The sequence below is a fragment of the Myotis daubentonii genome, chromosome 1 (assembly GCF_963259705.1).
Source record: "Myotis daubentonii chromosome 1, mMyoDau2.1, whole genome shotgun sequence".
Lineage (NCBI taxonomy): Eukaryota > Metazoa > Chordata > Mammalia > Chiroptera > Vespertilionidae > Myotis > Myotis daubentonii.
This window is the reverse complement of record NC_081840.1, coordinates 76,383,168-76,398,019: the sequence shown is the minus strand read 5'-3', so window position 1 is coordinate 76,398,019 and position 14,852 is coordinate 76,383,168. Positions and strand designations below refer to the sequence as shown.

General features: G+C 40.7%; 1 protein-coding gene and 1 non-coding gene across 6 annotated transcripts in view; both read right to left on the bottom strand.

Annotated features, from left to right (window-relative positions):
• Positions 1-14,852, bottom strand: part of RPGRIP1 (RPGR interacting protein 1) — a 64,728-nt gene that overhangs the window by 12,163 nt on the left and 37,713 nt on the right. For 2 of the 5 annotated variants that reach the window (XM_059706939.1, XM_059706966.1), the window contains exons 17-22: positions 14,431-14,812; positions 12,667-12,851; positions 12,162-12,359; positions 10,735-10,873; positions 9,059-9,159; positions 800-992 (exon numbers count right to left, since the gene is read on the bottom strand). In XM_059706939.1, the coding sequence (XP_059562922.1) occupies positions 800-992; positions 9,059-9,159; positions 10,735-10,873; positions 12,162-12,359; positions 12,667-12,851; positions 14,431-14,812 (1,198 nt within the window). Of the gene's footprint in view, positions 1-799; positions 993-9,058; positions 9,160-10,734; positions 10,874-12,161; positions 12,360-12,666; positions 12,852-14,430; positions 14,813-14,852 lie in introns of those variants that run through there. The other 3 variants (XM_059706949.1, XM_059706957.1, XM_059706975.1) reach the window with 3 other exon arrangements.
• Positions 9,227-9,366, bottom strand: LOC132224731 (small nucleolar RNA SNORA4). Its single transcript, XR_009450721.1, has one exon. It is a non-coding gene; the product is annotated as a small nucleolar RNA SNORA4 (small nucleolar RNA).

The following is a 14,852-nucleotide window of genomic DNA, read 5'->3' as shown; positions in this document are numbered from 1 at the left end:
CTAGGGATGAGGACAGTGCAGGGGTAAAGGCAGAGGGTGGGGTGGGAACTGGGTGGAGGGGAGCTATGGGGGGGGAAAAGAGGAACAAATGTAATAATCTAAACAATAAAGATTTACTAAAATAAAATAAGAAAATTTAAAAAAAGAAAGGAAATATCATGGTGTACTAATCTCCTTGGCTCTGTAAGAATTAATATTTACATATCTATAATAATAGATACAATTAAGATTAGATTAAATAAAAATTGTGATCCATCTAAGGGGGGAAGTGAACATGGAGGTGGTGTGAAAGAAATTTTATGTTCTAAGATAGAAACTCAGCAGATAATCTCTAAAGTTGGTGAATCAGGAAATTGCAATAAAACATTACTCAGAAATATGGAGTTAAATAACAGAGGAAATAACAGGCAAGGGGAAAAGTGGTACAGTGGACTGAGGGATGACAGAAGGGGCACGAGAGTGATTTTGGGAGAGGGGGAGGGGCAAAGGACTGTTTACTTTTACTTCAAAACCATTTTAAGGGAGACTTACTTTTCACTGTATTATAACCTTTATACTTATAAAATTTTGATACATGTAACTGGATTATGTACTCAGAATAAAGTAAGTAATTTTGCAAAAAAAACAAAAAAAAACCTTTTTAAGGCTATCTGATATTTTCAAACCACATGCATATACTATTTTGATAAATAAAAGAGAAAGGGTTGGATCCGCCCCATCAGAAGTCCAGAGTAGTTCTGCCCCCTCAGTCTTAAGGTCTGTCGGCCCGCCCTCCCCACTGACTGCGGGGCTGCCTCACCCTTGCTAAAGTGGAAGTGGATCTCTTCTCCGGCCCTCGGTTTCCTCAGGGACACAGGCGTTTCGGTCTCTGACAAGGGTAGATCGTGGAACTTGTACTCCACATACACCTGTTTTATGTTCTCATCAGACATCACTTCAGCTTCTGAGTGGAAGGCCAGGCTGACAATTTCAATGCACATCTTCTCTGAATCCTGATAAGAAAAAGACATGTATTTCCTGTACGTTAGTGATGCTCCGAGTCTATACTCCACTTAATTAACACATTACTCTCTGTCAAGCACAGGCATACTCGGTCTCGTGTATTCCTCCTTGAGAATCAATGTGTCGGTAATATTGGCACTGAGACAACGGGACTGGGTTGTCCCAGCTAATGTGGGGGAAATTGGTAACGAGAATCCAGTCGTTTTGTCTCCTGGTCCAGCGAATCCTGTTCTCAGACCAGCCTTCCTCAGCCATCTCCACATACAGGAAGAATCAAGAAACTTCCTGAGCAGATAGCTTTTCTTCAACTTTCTAGATGAAAACCAATCCAGCATTTTCCTGAGATTAGCTCCTAGGAGACCTGCTGACTGATATTGGAGATTTAATAGCTGTTTCAGCCTCTATAGCAAGGAGCTGCCTACTGAGCTTTTTGTTGTTGTTGTCGTCATAGTGCTGGCTGGGACTGCCCCCTCCCCCACTCCCCCGCCCCCATGATTTCATTACCCGATAATGGATGCCAGCTCATAGTTGAAAAGCATTGCATTAGAGTTATGGCCTATAACACGATAGCCATTCGCCACGTGCCTGTTGCGCACTTGAAATGTGACTAATCTGAATTGGGATTTTTTTTTTTTTTTAAGTTGACATCTAAATGTGTTGTTTTTTGAACTGGGATTTTCTATCAGTGTAAAATTCACATGGGACTTTGAAGACTGCATTAAAAAAAAAATGAATGTAAGCTACCTCAATATTTTTTTTTCTCTTGGCTTGGTGTTGAAATAATAATACTTTGGATATTTAGGTTAAATAAAACATATTTTTTAATTTATCTCTTCAAAAATTTTACTTGTTTCTTTTTACAGTTTTAATGTGGCCACTAGAGAAATTTTAATTGCATTTGTAGCTCACGTTGTAATTCTGTTGGAGAGCACTTCATGGACTGTAAGCTCCACGAGGTCTAGGACCACGAGTCTGTCTCTCTAACCTCTTCAGTCCCAGCATTTAGCATGCCCCTAATTTGTTTCCTCTCCATGCACTTAGACCTAAGTAATTTTCAAAATTAGTTTTGACTCCTTCCCTTGCGAACGCTCTCATTTCATTAAAGTTAGGAACTGAGAATGGTGGGGGAATATTGTTGGTAACACTGTGAGAAAGAAGCCACTATAGTGTGAGAGTACAAATTGGTATAACTTGGTGGGTGGGGGTGGGGGGTGGTGATAATTTTGTGGCAGGCATAAAATTTTCAAGTGCACAATTCCTTTTATTTTTTTAAAATATATTTTTTGTTGATTTTTTACAGAGAGGAAGGGGAGAGGGATAGAGAGTTAGAAACATCGATCAGCTGCCTCCTGCACACCCCCTACTGGGCATGTGCCCGCAACAAAGGTACATGCCCTTGACCCTTCAGTCCGCAGGCCGACCCTCTATCCACTGAGCCAAACTGGTCAGGGCTGCACAATTCCTTTTAAAACCAGCAGTTCCACTCACAGGAATCTGTCTCACTAAAGCATTTGGCAAGTGCACAGAGACACATGTGAATAAGGCTGTTACTACAGCACACACACACACACACACACACACACCCTTTTACTGTAGGTAACTGGTGGCACAGAAATGAAAGTGACAAGGTCCCGGTACAGTTGTGCGGTACAGTTACAGATCAGAAGGCAAATTCTTTAAAAGACAGTTATGGTCATTTGTTCCTCTCAGGGCTCATTTACAAAGCCTGGCTTCAGTTCAAATGTCTCCTCCTCAGAGCAGTCTGTCCTCACTGTGGCCTTACCTAACTCAACCCCACTCATTGCAATCTATTATTGTCACCTTATTTGTTTTCTTTTTTAAAAAATATACATATTTGAAAATACATTTTAGTAACTTTAGAGATGAAGGGAGGGGGAGAGATAGAAACATCAATGATGGGAAAGAATCACCGATCAGCTGCCCCACAAGTGGGGTTGAGCCCGCAACCCAGGCATGTACCCTGACCGGTAATTGAACCTTGATCTCTGGGTTCATAGGTTAACACTCAACCACTGAGCCATGCCAGTTGGGCCTATGTATTTTCTTCATAGTATTTAGAATCAGAAAATATCTGGCTTATTTCTTTGCTGATTGATATTTGTTTTCCCTCAGCAGAAGGTAAGATTCAAGAGGGAAGGGACCAGCCTTGGCCAGTGTGGCTCAGTTGGTTGAAGTGTTGTCCAGTACACCAGAAGGTGGCGGGCTAGGTTCCCCGTCAGGGCACATAGCCAGGTTGCGTGTTTGATCCCTTGTTGGGGTGCGTGCAGGAGGCAGCCTATCAATGCTTTTCTCTCTCATCCCTCTCATCTCCCTCTTCTCTCTCTCTCTCTTTCCCTCCCTGTCCCCAGCTTTAATAAACATGCTCTAAAATTCACCTGAACTATTTTTCTGCATGAAGTCAAGAACCCACACACTACCAACTGGTCCTAAGGCGACCCCCTAAGGGCCAGGCCCCTCTTTCGGTAACAATACGTGGGAAATATAACTGAAACTTGTGCACACAAACAACAGTGTGGTGGTTGCAGAGGGAAGTTGGTGGGTGGGGCGTGAAGGGAGCCTAATATATGGTGATGGAAGATTCACTTTGGGTGGTGGACGGGCAGTGCAATATACAAATCTTGTATCATAGAAATCTACACCGGAAACCTACATGCTGCTATTAACCAATGTCACCCCATACATTTAATTAAAAAACAACAACAAAAGACTCAGGAAGAATTATTGACCTTCCCCCAAAAAATATCTAAAAGCATTTGAGATAGAAGGCCTGTCCCAAGAAGAACTACCACCATAGATGACCACAGTACAACATGAACTAGCATGGTAGATAGGGAGGAACCTAGCAGGCCCCTTTCGGTCAAAGTCCTCTCTCTGGTCCGTTGTCTCTAGATGGCCCAGCAAACATTTGTTTACTAAACAGTAACTCTTTTCAACTCACTGTGAATTGCCCCATTTCCCTTTCAACTCCCAGACTGCTACCTCCTCCTTAATCCAGAATGACATACACACCTTATTCTGCCTTAATGTTTTAGAATTTTCATGCTTATGTGAATGTCCTGTGTATGTGTATATATATATATTTTTTTTTCCTGTGCGTATATATTAAAACATGATTTTCTCCTGTCATTTTAATTATTCAACTAGCCATAAGGAACAACATGGGGTTCCAGCCGGTGTGGCTCGGTGGTTGAGCATTGACCTATGAACCAGGAGGTCATGGTTCGATTCCTGGTCAAGGCACATGCTCAAGTTGCAGGCTTGATCCCCAGTGTGGGGCGTGCTGGAGGCAGCCAATCAATGATTCTCATCACTGACATTTCTGTCTCTCCCTCTCCCTTCCTCTCTGAAATCAATAAAAAATGTAGATTAAAAAAAAAAAAGAGGGAAGGGACCAGTTCTGTCTTATTCATCATTTTGTGTAAAGAGAGCCTGGCCACATTGTGGGAATCTACCACAGTTTGTTTATTCATACTCTTACTGATCAATACATTGATGCTTCCACTTTGGGGCTATATGACTAAAGCTGCTAAACATTTTCTAGGGAAAACAGAGAGCCTGGCAAATACTTAGACAGGCACACCATATTCCTTGTTGAAGGAGTAAACAACTGACAGGCTACTGTGAGGATTTGGTGAGTTAATGAATATCAAGCACATAGCATAAAAGCTCAAGCAGCATTACACATGGAGGTCTAAGGAAAAGGTCACATATTAATTTAAGGGCATACTGATCAGTATTTAAGACAAATTAAATAGAAAAACTCAATATGGACAGACTATCGACATGGACAGACTACCAAACACTACTGATTGGAAAATGCATGTTTCAGAATAATATGCATTAAAAAAATGGGGGAAACTGAGTGAAAAGTATATGGCACCTCCCTGTACATATTTTTGCAACTGTTTGTAAATATATAATTATATCAAATAAATAGTTTAAGAAAAAATAATATGTACAGTTTAATGTTATTTATTTGAAAGCATAAAGACAAACACAAAGCAATATGAATGCTAAAGTCCTTTAAGATCTGAAAAGATACACCCCAAGTTCAAAACAATAATTTTCTTTGCAGGGGTGGGGGGCAGAAGAAGCAGCAGGGATTATAAGTAGTGGTCAAAAGAGATTTAGCTTTATCTATAATATTCTAGTTTTAAAGGAAAAATGTATTCTTACCTTGTGTAATTTAATAAATTTTTAACTTGCAAATAAACCTATAGCAGATGATCAGAAACCCATATTTATGCACACTACATCAAATTTATTCTGATAACAAAGGTGAATTAGGAGGATGAATAAGATTAACATTTGAGCCAGTTACATATGAAGACTTTATTCATTTCTATTAGGTAGAACCATATGAAACACATTTTAATCTATAAAAAATGATAATTTTATATGGTTTGTTATGGATGTACCGCCTCAAAAGTTATATATATATATATATATATATATATATATATATATATTTTTTTTTTTTTTTTTTTTTTTTTTTTTTAATGGGACGCACCACCCAGGTGGCCGGGCCAGCTCGGTGCCTCGCGCCAGTGCGCCTCAAAAGTCATATATTAAGCCCAGCCTGTGTGGTTCAGTGATTGAGCATCAACCTATGGACCAGAAGGGCATAATTTGATTCCTGGTCAGGGCACATGCCTGGTTGCGGGCTCAATCCCTAGTGTGGGGCCTGCAGGAGGCAGCTAATCAATGGTTCTCTCTCATCACTGATGCTCCCATCCTCTCTCCCTCTCCCTTCCTCTCTGAAATCTATATATATATATATATATATATATATATATATATATATATATATATTTTAAGTCATATATTAAAACCCTAATCCTGCCCTGGCTGGCATAGTTCAGTGGTTAGAGTGTTGGCCCATGCATGGAAGGGTCTCGGGTTCGATTTCTGATCAAGGGCACATCCTGAGTTTCAAGTTCTAGTCCCTGGCCTGGATCAGAGTGCATGCAGGAGGTAACCAGTCATTGTGTCTCTCTCATACTGGTGTTTCTCCCTCTCTCCTTTCCTTCTCTCTCTTTCTCTCTCCCTTCTCTCCCCTCCCTTCCACTCTCTCTAAAAAAAAAATCAATGGGAAAAAAATACCCTTGGGTAAGGATTAACAAAAAAACATACAAAACCCTAATCCCAATGTGATGGTATTTGGAGATAGAGCCGTTGGGAGATAATTAGGTCACAAGGGTGGAGCCCTCATGAATGGGATTAGTGCCCTTATAGGAAGAGGTCGGAGCTAGCTCATTCTTCTCCTGCCTTGTGAAGATACAATAAGAAGCTGGCAGTCTGAAACATGTGAGCTTCATTCCCAGTGTGGGACGTGCAGGAGGCAGCAGATCAGTGATTCTCTCTCATCATTGATATTTCTATCTCTCTGTCTCCCTCTCTCTCCTTTCCTCTGTAAAATCAATGAAAATATATTGGGGGGAAAAAGTATAAGGGAAAGGCATTTTGAAAGGGTCTTATTTAGGTTGTATTGTTCAACCTACTCCTCGATTGACCTGTCAGGCAGAAGAGAAATGACACTCCTGTTTTAATCCCCTCCCCTCAGGGCCTGGTCCTTCTTTGTAGGGACCTCCTCAGATTATAAAAGCTTAACCTTGAGAACTAGGATATTTCAGAGAGAATAGACTACTGACATCATCAACATCATCATCCCTATCATTCAGTGCTTAATTTGTCTCAGGCATTGTACTGAACTCTTACTACACATCACCTTCTTTAAATCTTGCCTCATCACTATAAAGGAGGCATACTTAATATTAATGCGTCACAGATGAGGAAACAAAGGCTAATCCAGGTTAAATAACTCCCCCAACATTGCATAGATTTTAGCAGCAGAGCAGGCTCTAAACCACTTCTGCATGAGCCAAATCTCCATGCTCTTAAACTACACTCTTTTCGTCCTCTGCTACCTGGGCTGATCCAGGCAGAAGAGTGGCAGAGTTCAAGTATTAAATCTGGGCCTTCAACTCTTTCAATCTTTTATGTCTAACTATTTTGAAATATAATCATGATTGAGGAGACATATATACAATCATATATATGTCTATGTTGTAAATTTAATTTGATAATAACAACACTAATTTTTTTTTTTTTTTTTTTGCCAAGTAAGCTCAGTTTTTATATTTAGTTTCTCAAGTAACATTTTTGGGTACAAAAAGATTTTCTAAAAGGAGGTTAATTTAGCAGCCTTTAATTTAGAGTAATATTTCAATGTAATCTGTCTGCCTTGTAGTTCAAAAACGTGCTGACCAGCTGGCTGCTTTTTGTGTTGATCTGAGGTGGCATGGTTTGGAAACCTTGACTGGAGTTCTGGCTCCTTCACTAGCGAGCTCTGTAATCGCAGACACATCATTTAATCGTGTTCACCTTTATTATCTCTAAGATGTTGTTGTCTAGCTCTAACATTCAATGGCTCTGATCTGTCTTATAAACATTTCTCAAGACATTAATTACATAATGTCTAAAAAAGATATGACAGATAAAAGTTCAATAAACAGATAAACTTAACTACTTGCCACATTCACTGTTTAAGTCTACAGACTTCGAGTTGTTTCTTCCCACTCCAGCATCCTTCATTTTCCTGCAAATCCTCAGGACAGGTCTGACTTTCAAGTAAGTTTTGTGACCTCTACAAAATTTCCTTTTTCTGGATTCTTGAAAACCTTAGAGTTTATATCACATAATCTACTCCCTTGATTCTAAGTCGCCTATACTTTACTGTTTCTAATGAAGTTCCTAATCCTCAATGAGATTTTCATCTTTCATTCAGTCACTCATTCAACAGCTGTTCACTGAGCACCTACAAACCTGCCAGGGAGCATTCTAGTGGCTCAAGAGAGTGATTGTTTTCTACCTCATGTATAAACCACAAGACTCCAACACAATGATTGTTGCGCATGTGTATCCTCACTGAGTTCCCGAAGAGACTTGAGACTGAAATGTTGAATAACTAATTGTAATGACAGGTTTTAAAGGCTGGGTCGGAAACTTCAGAAACGGGATGAGCCCTCTGAGCCCTCCCAGGAAGAACCTCTCCCTCTCTCTCCGCCTCCACCTCCCCAAGTAAACCTGCTGTCCTCTGGTGGAGTTAAAGGAAGGGGTGAATCACAACTACACAATTGTAGGGCGCAGCTATAGGGTTAAGCCTCGGACTGACCTGTTGGCAAAGGCACAAACAAGTCCCAGCTTAGAGGGCACAGTCCTCTTAGCATAATTAGGCTTGACCTTATGACACTCCCTAGATCATTTCTAGGTAGCTAATGGGCTGTGGGAAGTGCAAGTGCTGCCAAAACAAGTGAAACTCACAAGAACATTGTAACTATGGTGACCACTAACTTGTTTACCTCTGGCTATAAAATAAAGGCTCAGCTTGCCTCTGGATCTCTCTGTGGCCTCAGCCAGGCACAGGAAGATCCACCTAGGCCCAGCTTATTCTCTTTGTCTGTCATTTCTTCATCCTTTTGCTGCCTCCTGCACTCAGGCTTTTGAACCCTTGGCTGAGCTGGCTCGGCCCACACAATGAAGAAGGCAGGCAAGGGATTCAAACAGGAGAGAGAAGTGTGGAAGCAACTCCTCATTCACATCACATCGAGAAAAACGATCCTTTCATCTGACTGCATCAACAGAGTTATATTTACTCTCAATGTATACTTAAGTGAATAACTTAAATTCCCTACCAGCATCATTAAAACTAGACTTGAGCCCTGACCCGTTTGGCTCACTGGATAGAGCGTCGGCCTGGGGACTCAAGGGTCCCAGGTTTGATTCCTGCCAAGGGCTTGTACCTTAGTTGCAGGCACATCCCCGGTGGGGGGTGTGCAGGAGGCAGCTGATCAATGCTTCTCTCTCATTGAAGTTTCTGACTATTCCTCTCCCTTCCTCTCTGTAAAAAATCAAGAAAATATATTTTAAAAAACCAAACAACTAGACTTGAACTTCACATGCCTGGTCATTAAACATACTAGCTGTCATAATTTACCGTCTTGCCACCCACTCAGTGATCACCCAGCATACTTACTGCCTTCGGACATTTCTGAGATATGGCTGTCACTATGTCGTCACTGTCTGTAGTTTGTGCTTCACTGACCTCAGAAGCTTGTTCACAGGATTCTTTATCTGCTAAGGAAGAGAATTGCCAGGTTGTGAACTATATGCTTACTTTTTTTTCTTTTTCTATTTTCTATGTAATGTAGGCCACAAATAGTAGTGAACTATTTGCTTAGTGATACAGCCCACTGTAGAGTGTGGTATTCTCCCAAATAGCCCAAGTTGGTAAAGGTTATTAAAAAATAAAACCTTCCTGTGTCAATACTCAACCACTGACATGTCCAGGAAGCATAGAGAGTCCAAAGCAAGATGAACCCAGAGGCCCACACCAAGACACATTATAATTAAAATGCCAAAGGTTAAAGACACAGAGAGAAACTTAAAGGCAGCAAGAGAAAAGCAGTTAGCTACCTACAAAGGAGTGCCCATATGACTGTCATCTAATTTCTGAACAGAAACTTTGCAGGCCAGAAGAGAGTGGCAAGAATTATTCAAAGTGATGAATAAAAAAAAATAAAAAATAAAAATACTACCTGCCCTGGCTGGTTTGGCTCAGTGTATAGAGCATCAGCCTGCGGACTGAAGGGTCCCGGGTTCGATTCTGGCCAAGGGCATGTACCTTGGTTGTGGGCACATCCCTAGTAGGGAGTGTGCAGGAGGCAGCTGATTGATGTTTCTCTCTCATTGATGTTTCTAACTCTCTATCCCTCTCCCTTCCTCTCTGTAAAAAATCAATAAAATATATTAAAAAAATAAAAATAAAAAAACAAAGTGATGAAAAACAAGGACCTACAACCAAGATTACTCTACCCAGCAAAGCTATCATTTAGAATTGAAGGTCCGATAGCTTCCCAGACAAGAAAAAGCTAAAGGAGTTTATGACCACCAAACCAGTATTACATGAAATGTTGAAGGTATTCTTTAAGAAGAAGAAGAAAACAAAGAAGAAGAAGGAGGAGAAGAAGAAAAAGAAGAAGAAGAAATAAAAAATATGAACAACAAAATGGCAACAAATACATATCTATCAACAATTGAATCTAAAAATCAAAATAAACAAACAAGAAATCTAAAGACAAAATAAACTGGTGAATAAAATAGAAAAGAATATAAATTTGGAGCACTAGTTGGTTTGGCTCAGGGGCTAGTTGTCAGTCTGTGGTCGGGGCGTGTGCAGAAGGCAGCAACCAATTGATGTGTCTCTCTCACATTGATGTTTCTCTTTCCCTCCCTCCCACCATCCCTCCATCCCTCCATTCCTCACACTCTCTCTAAAAAAGCAATAGAAAAAAATATTCTTGGGTGAGGATTAACAACAATAAAAAATTTGGATTAACATCACAAATGAGCCAATTATGCTCCTTCTTCTATTTCTTTGTAACCATAATTCATAAGACCCTGGATTGATTAACATCTTATAATTGCTAGGTAACTAAACTGGCTATAGCTAGCTTTAAATACACAGGAATCTACTTTCTTTGAGAATTCTAACCTTAATCGGCCTAACCAGCCCACTGTAACATAAAACTGAGCCTAGGGTCTTCAGTACTACATTCCCATAAAAACTTTAGCAATGAAGATGAAGAATAACTGTCTTGATCAAAGAATTCAATGATTAAATAGGAAAATCAGATTTTAAAAAGACAATACCAATTACAGGATGGAGAGCTTCATTTTGTATCAGTGCTGAAGGGAATGATGTCATTTCCTCTTCCTTTTTCTGATTCTTTAAATAATCATCTATGGAGATGTTAAACCCTGAGAATTTCCATTCAGTGTAGTTCACCTGCTACAGAATAAACACAATAAATAAAATTACATATAATGATATTGTATAATTATAATTATTTAATAAAATTAATAATCACATTAATATATAATTAATGCAATGCAAATTATCCTATAAAATAAAAGCCTAATATGCTAAGTGTCCAACCATTCAACTGTCTGACCAGTCACCATGACATACACTGACCACCAGGGGACAGATGCTCTGACTGGTAGGTTAGCTTGCTGCTGGGGTCCGGCCAATTGGGACTGGGCGAAATGGGCTGGACACACCCTGGAGCCCTCCTGCGGTCCCTGCCCTGCCCTGATTGTGCGCTGGTGGGGTTCCTTGGCCTGGCCTGTGCCCTCTTGCTATCCGGGACTCCTCGGAGGATGTCAGAGAGCCAGTTTCGGCCCGATCCCTGCAGGCCAGGCCGAGGGGCCTCTAGTTATAACATAATAATGTAATATATAATCATATCACACATATTTATAATCTTTTTTTAAAAATATATTTTATTGATTTTTTACAGAGAGGAAGGGAGAAGGATAGAGAGTTAGAAACATCAATGAGAGAGAAACATCAATCAGCTGCCTCCTGCACACCCACTACTGGGGATGTGCCCACAACCAAGGTACATACATGCCCTTGACTGGAATCGAACCTGGGACCCTTCAGTCCACAGGCTGACTCTCTATCCACTGAGCCAAACCGGTCAGGGCTTATAATCTTATATGAACATATTTTTAGGTGTTACATAGTAACTTTAATCCACTTTCCTATAAAGAAAAGGCAGTATCAAGCACACAGTAGGTGTTCAATAAATACTTGTTCTTTTTTTTTTTTAATTGATTTTGAGAGAGAGAGGGAGAGGGAGGGAGATAGAGAAACATAGAGAGTGACACCAATCCACGCCGTCTATCAAGGATCAAGCCCAAAACCCAGGCCTGTGCCCTGACTGGGGCTGAAACTGGTAACCTTTCAGAGTCCAGCATGACGCCCAACCATGGGAGCCACACCAGCCAGGGCAGTACTTACCTTTTAATTTGTTTTCATTATAGCTGAAGTGGACTGGTTAAAACTGTGGTACTAAAGTTCTAAGCATAAATTGCAGATTACATAATCTATTACATTGAATTGAACAGTCCAGAGGTTTATTAAACTACTTGTTTGTGGAAACACATAGTAGCCACAAAAAGCCATGATTATTGCTTATCCTGTGTGTCTGCTTCTGCTTTTTCCTCTGAGAACAATATCTTTGGGGATACTACAACCCACATTTTAGTTCTTCGAGTTTCTAAGGCCTTACCTGTAGTGTATTTCCACTTAAGAAGTTACGACTAAGATACTCCATTCTGTTCTTTCCTTGGATACCTGTTCTTTTGCCGTGTTTTCTTCTTGAGTAGCTTAAAACCTGGTGTTCCCTTTCCTTTCTTTCTCCCACATGAGGAGGTTTTCTCTTAGTTGCATGCTGGTCAGCTGCGATGGGAATCTCAGCAGATACCACCTGGTCCGGAATAAGAGCAGAAACAGCCTTATAAGATGATAGTTAACAGCCTTGATTCTCAAGAAAGGCATTTGAAGGCTAGCATTAGACTTCATGTCTCTCCTGTCACAGAGCTGAGAGATGCCATCTCTTTCTTCTCCCCACAATAAAACCCAGCGTTTGGCTCCATGAAACGCCTCGCGGCATTATGAAGGGTGCTGACTAGGTCTGCAGAACGCATGACATTCACAGAAGGAACTTTTTTCCCCTTCAATTTTAATACTATTTTCTTCACATATGCTCCACAGGATTGGTGGAGGCCTGCTACCTGGGAAGGAAAGGAAGCCTTGTCCTCATCAGATGAGATCTCTGAACTGCGGTTGGCGCCGTTCTCATCAGTCTGAGCTTCTGCTTTCAGGAAGCTCTCGGGAGATAGATAGCAAGACTTCCAATCCAGCTGTACCTGAACAGATCCATTGGGTTTTCTCGCAGGATCAGTGAGGCTAAAATCACCTGAGACACACACAGACATTAATAAAATCTGATCAAATGAAATAGGTAAGTGAGCTTAATCAGCACCTTGTCTATTCCCTCCATTTTTAAATTTCACCATATTGTTTACAATTAACATTCATCAAATAATCATGATGCTAATATACTCAGAAGTGACATAGAATGGTCTTGAATACTTATGTTCCCCTTAAGAATATTTACTTATAATACTCCCTTAAAATATTTGGAGGGGAAGGTGGGTATCCCCAGGTTTCAAGAAGGGATAGGCAAAGGATGTATGGATAGGTAGAGCTTGCTTGTCATCAGTCACTCAGTCAATAAACAGGATCGCGTTATCTTTGCTATTACCAAATGCTCGCTATGCCTTAAGCACACCAAGGAAACCATTATCTATACTCAAGTGGTCCTTATTTCTAAAATAACAAAAGCCAAGGAAACTCAAGCAAAATAGCTTTTTCCCAAAGGCCAGACTTCTGATCTGTAATGCTGATTAATTTAACACATGACTGACATTTTATCTCCTCTTTGGCAAAGGATGGCTTGTGAGCAGAAGTGTCAGCCTTTTTGTTTGTTTGTTTAAAGCACTTGTGATATTGGGAGGAGAGAGTCCTCACACACTTCTTGGCACATCCAGATGCTTGTTAAACATGGTTGGTTTACTGGCTGCATCCATCTCACTTCTTTTTTTAATTTTTTTTAAATGCTATCTTATTAATAACATTTTCTACACGTTTCATTTAAAATACACAAGATTTTCTTTTTTAAAAATATATTTTATTGGTTTTTTACAGAGAGTAAGGGAGAGGGACAGAGTTAGAAACATCGATGAAAGAGAAACATCGATCAGCTGCCTCCTGCACACTCCCTACTGGGGATGTGCCCGAAACCAAGGTACATGCCCTTGACCGGAATCGAACCTGGGACCCTTGAGTCCACAGGCCAACGCTCTATCCACTGAGCCAAACCGGTTAGGGCTCCATCACACTTATTAATGAGAGTGTGGATATCCCTGCCTCACCCTTCCAGAGAATTGACCCTTCCTGGGTGCACCCCACAACCCTGGGTATGAAAGTAAAGTAAGGTAGTATGAAGTTAAGCTCCATTTGGGTTAGGGGGAAGGGATATTTTTAAGACATTTCCCTTAGTTGTGGTATAGTATAGAACCCTTGCTAACTTGTATCTAATATTTAAAGGAAGAGAATTATGAGGGAGTGTTAAGGACAGTTTATAGTCAGATATCTAGTCATGTGCTAAGAAACAATAGTTCTTAAGTAAAGACAAATACTGGGAAGCATTACAGAATTGGAAAATGTTTGTTCAGAAATAAAGGCATGACTTCAGGCTGGTGGGTCTACCCACTTGGGAATCTTGCTTTAGTTGCTGAAGCAGAAGAAGCCAATGTATCCACTGACCAGTGAAACTCTAAGTCTGCACTGTCACTTTTGACAATATTCTAAAGTCCTTTCAGCAGGTTTTTAAGAGAGACTGTTCCAAGCAAGTAATCAAAGAAAAGTAGCATTAGGACTGGAAGATAACACTGAGCAAAGACCATAACAATGCAGTAACCTTGAACTCCCACCTTTAATGGATTTGTTTTGTGCAAGAGGCAGCAAGGGCACTTGGACTTTGCCAAGGTAGGAGCCAGATTCTGCGTCTTCATCGTCAAAAACGTATATAGACAGGGCCTCCCGTCTCAGATATTGATCCAGGTCAGAAGTCACAAGCACTGGGAATTGAGCCTGGTCTCTAAAGTAGGGATTGTTACTGGCTGGAATGATGGCCGTGTCGTGATCAGGAAAGGTGAAAAAACGGTACATGGCATACGGACTGGGTTGGGTTCCCAGCCGTCGACTCTGGAGGCCACAGCATCTGGTGATTTCCACCTGCAGCTCATTCTGATGCTTCCAAGTCTCTGATTTGGACTGGAGATATGCTGGTCTTGGATGGAGAGAAAGGGCAACCTAGGAGAGTTGTTGTAGGTGAAGCCCAGCACCCTTAATG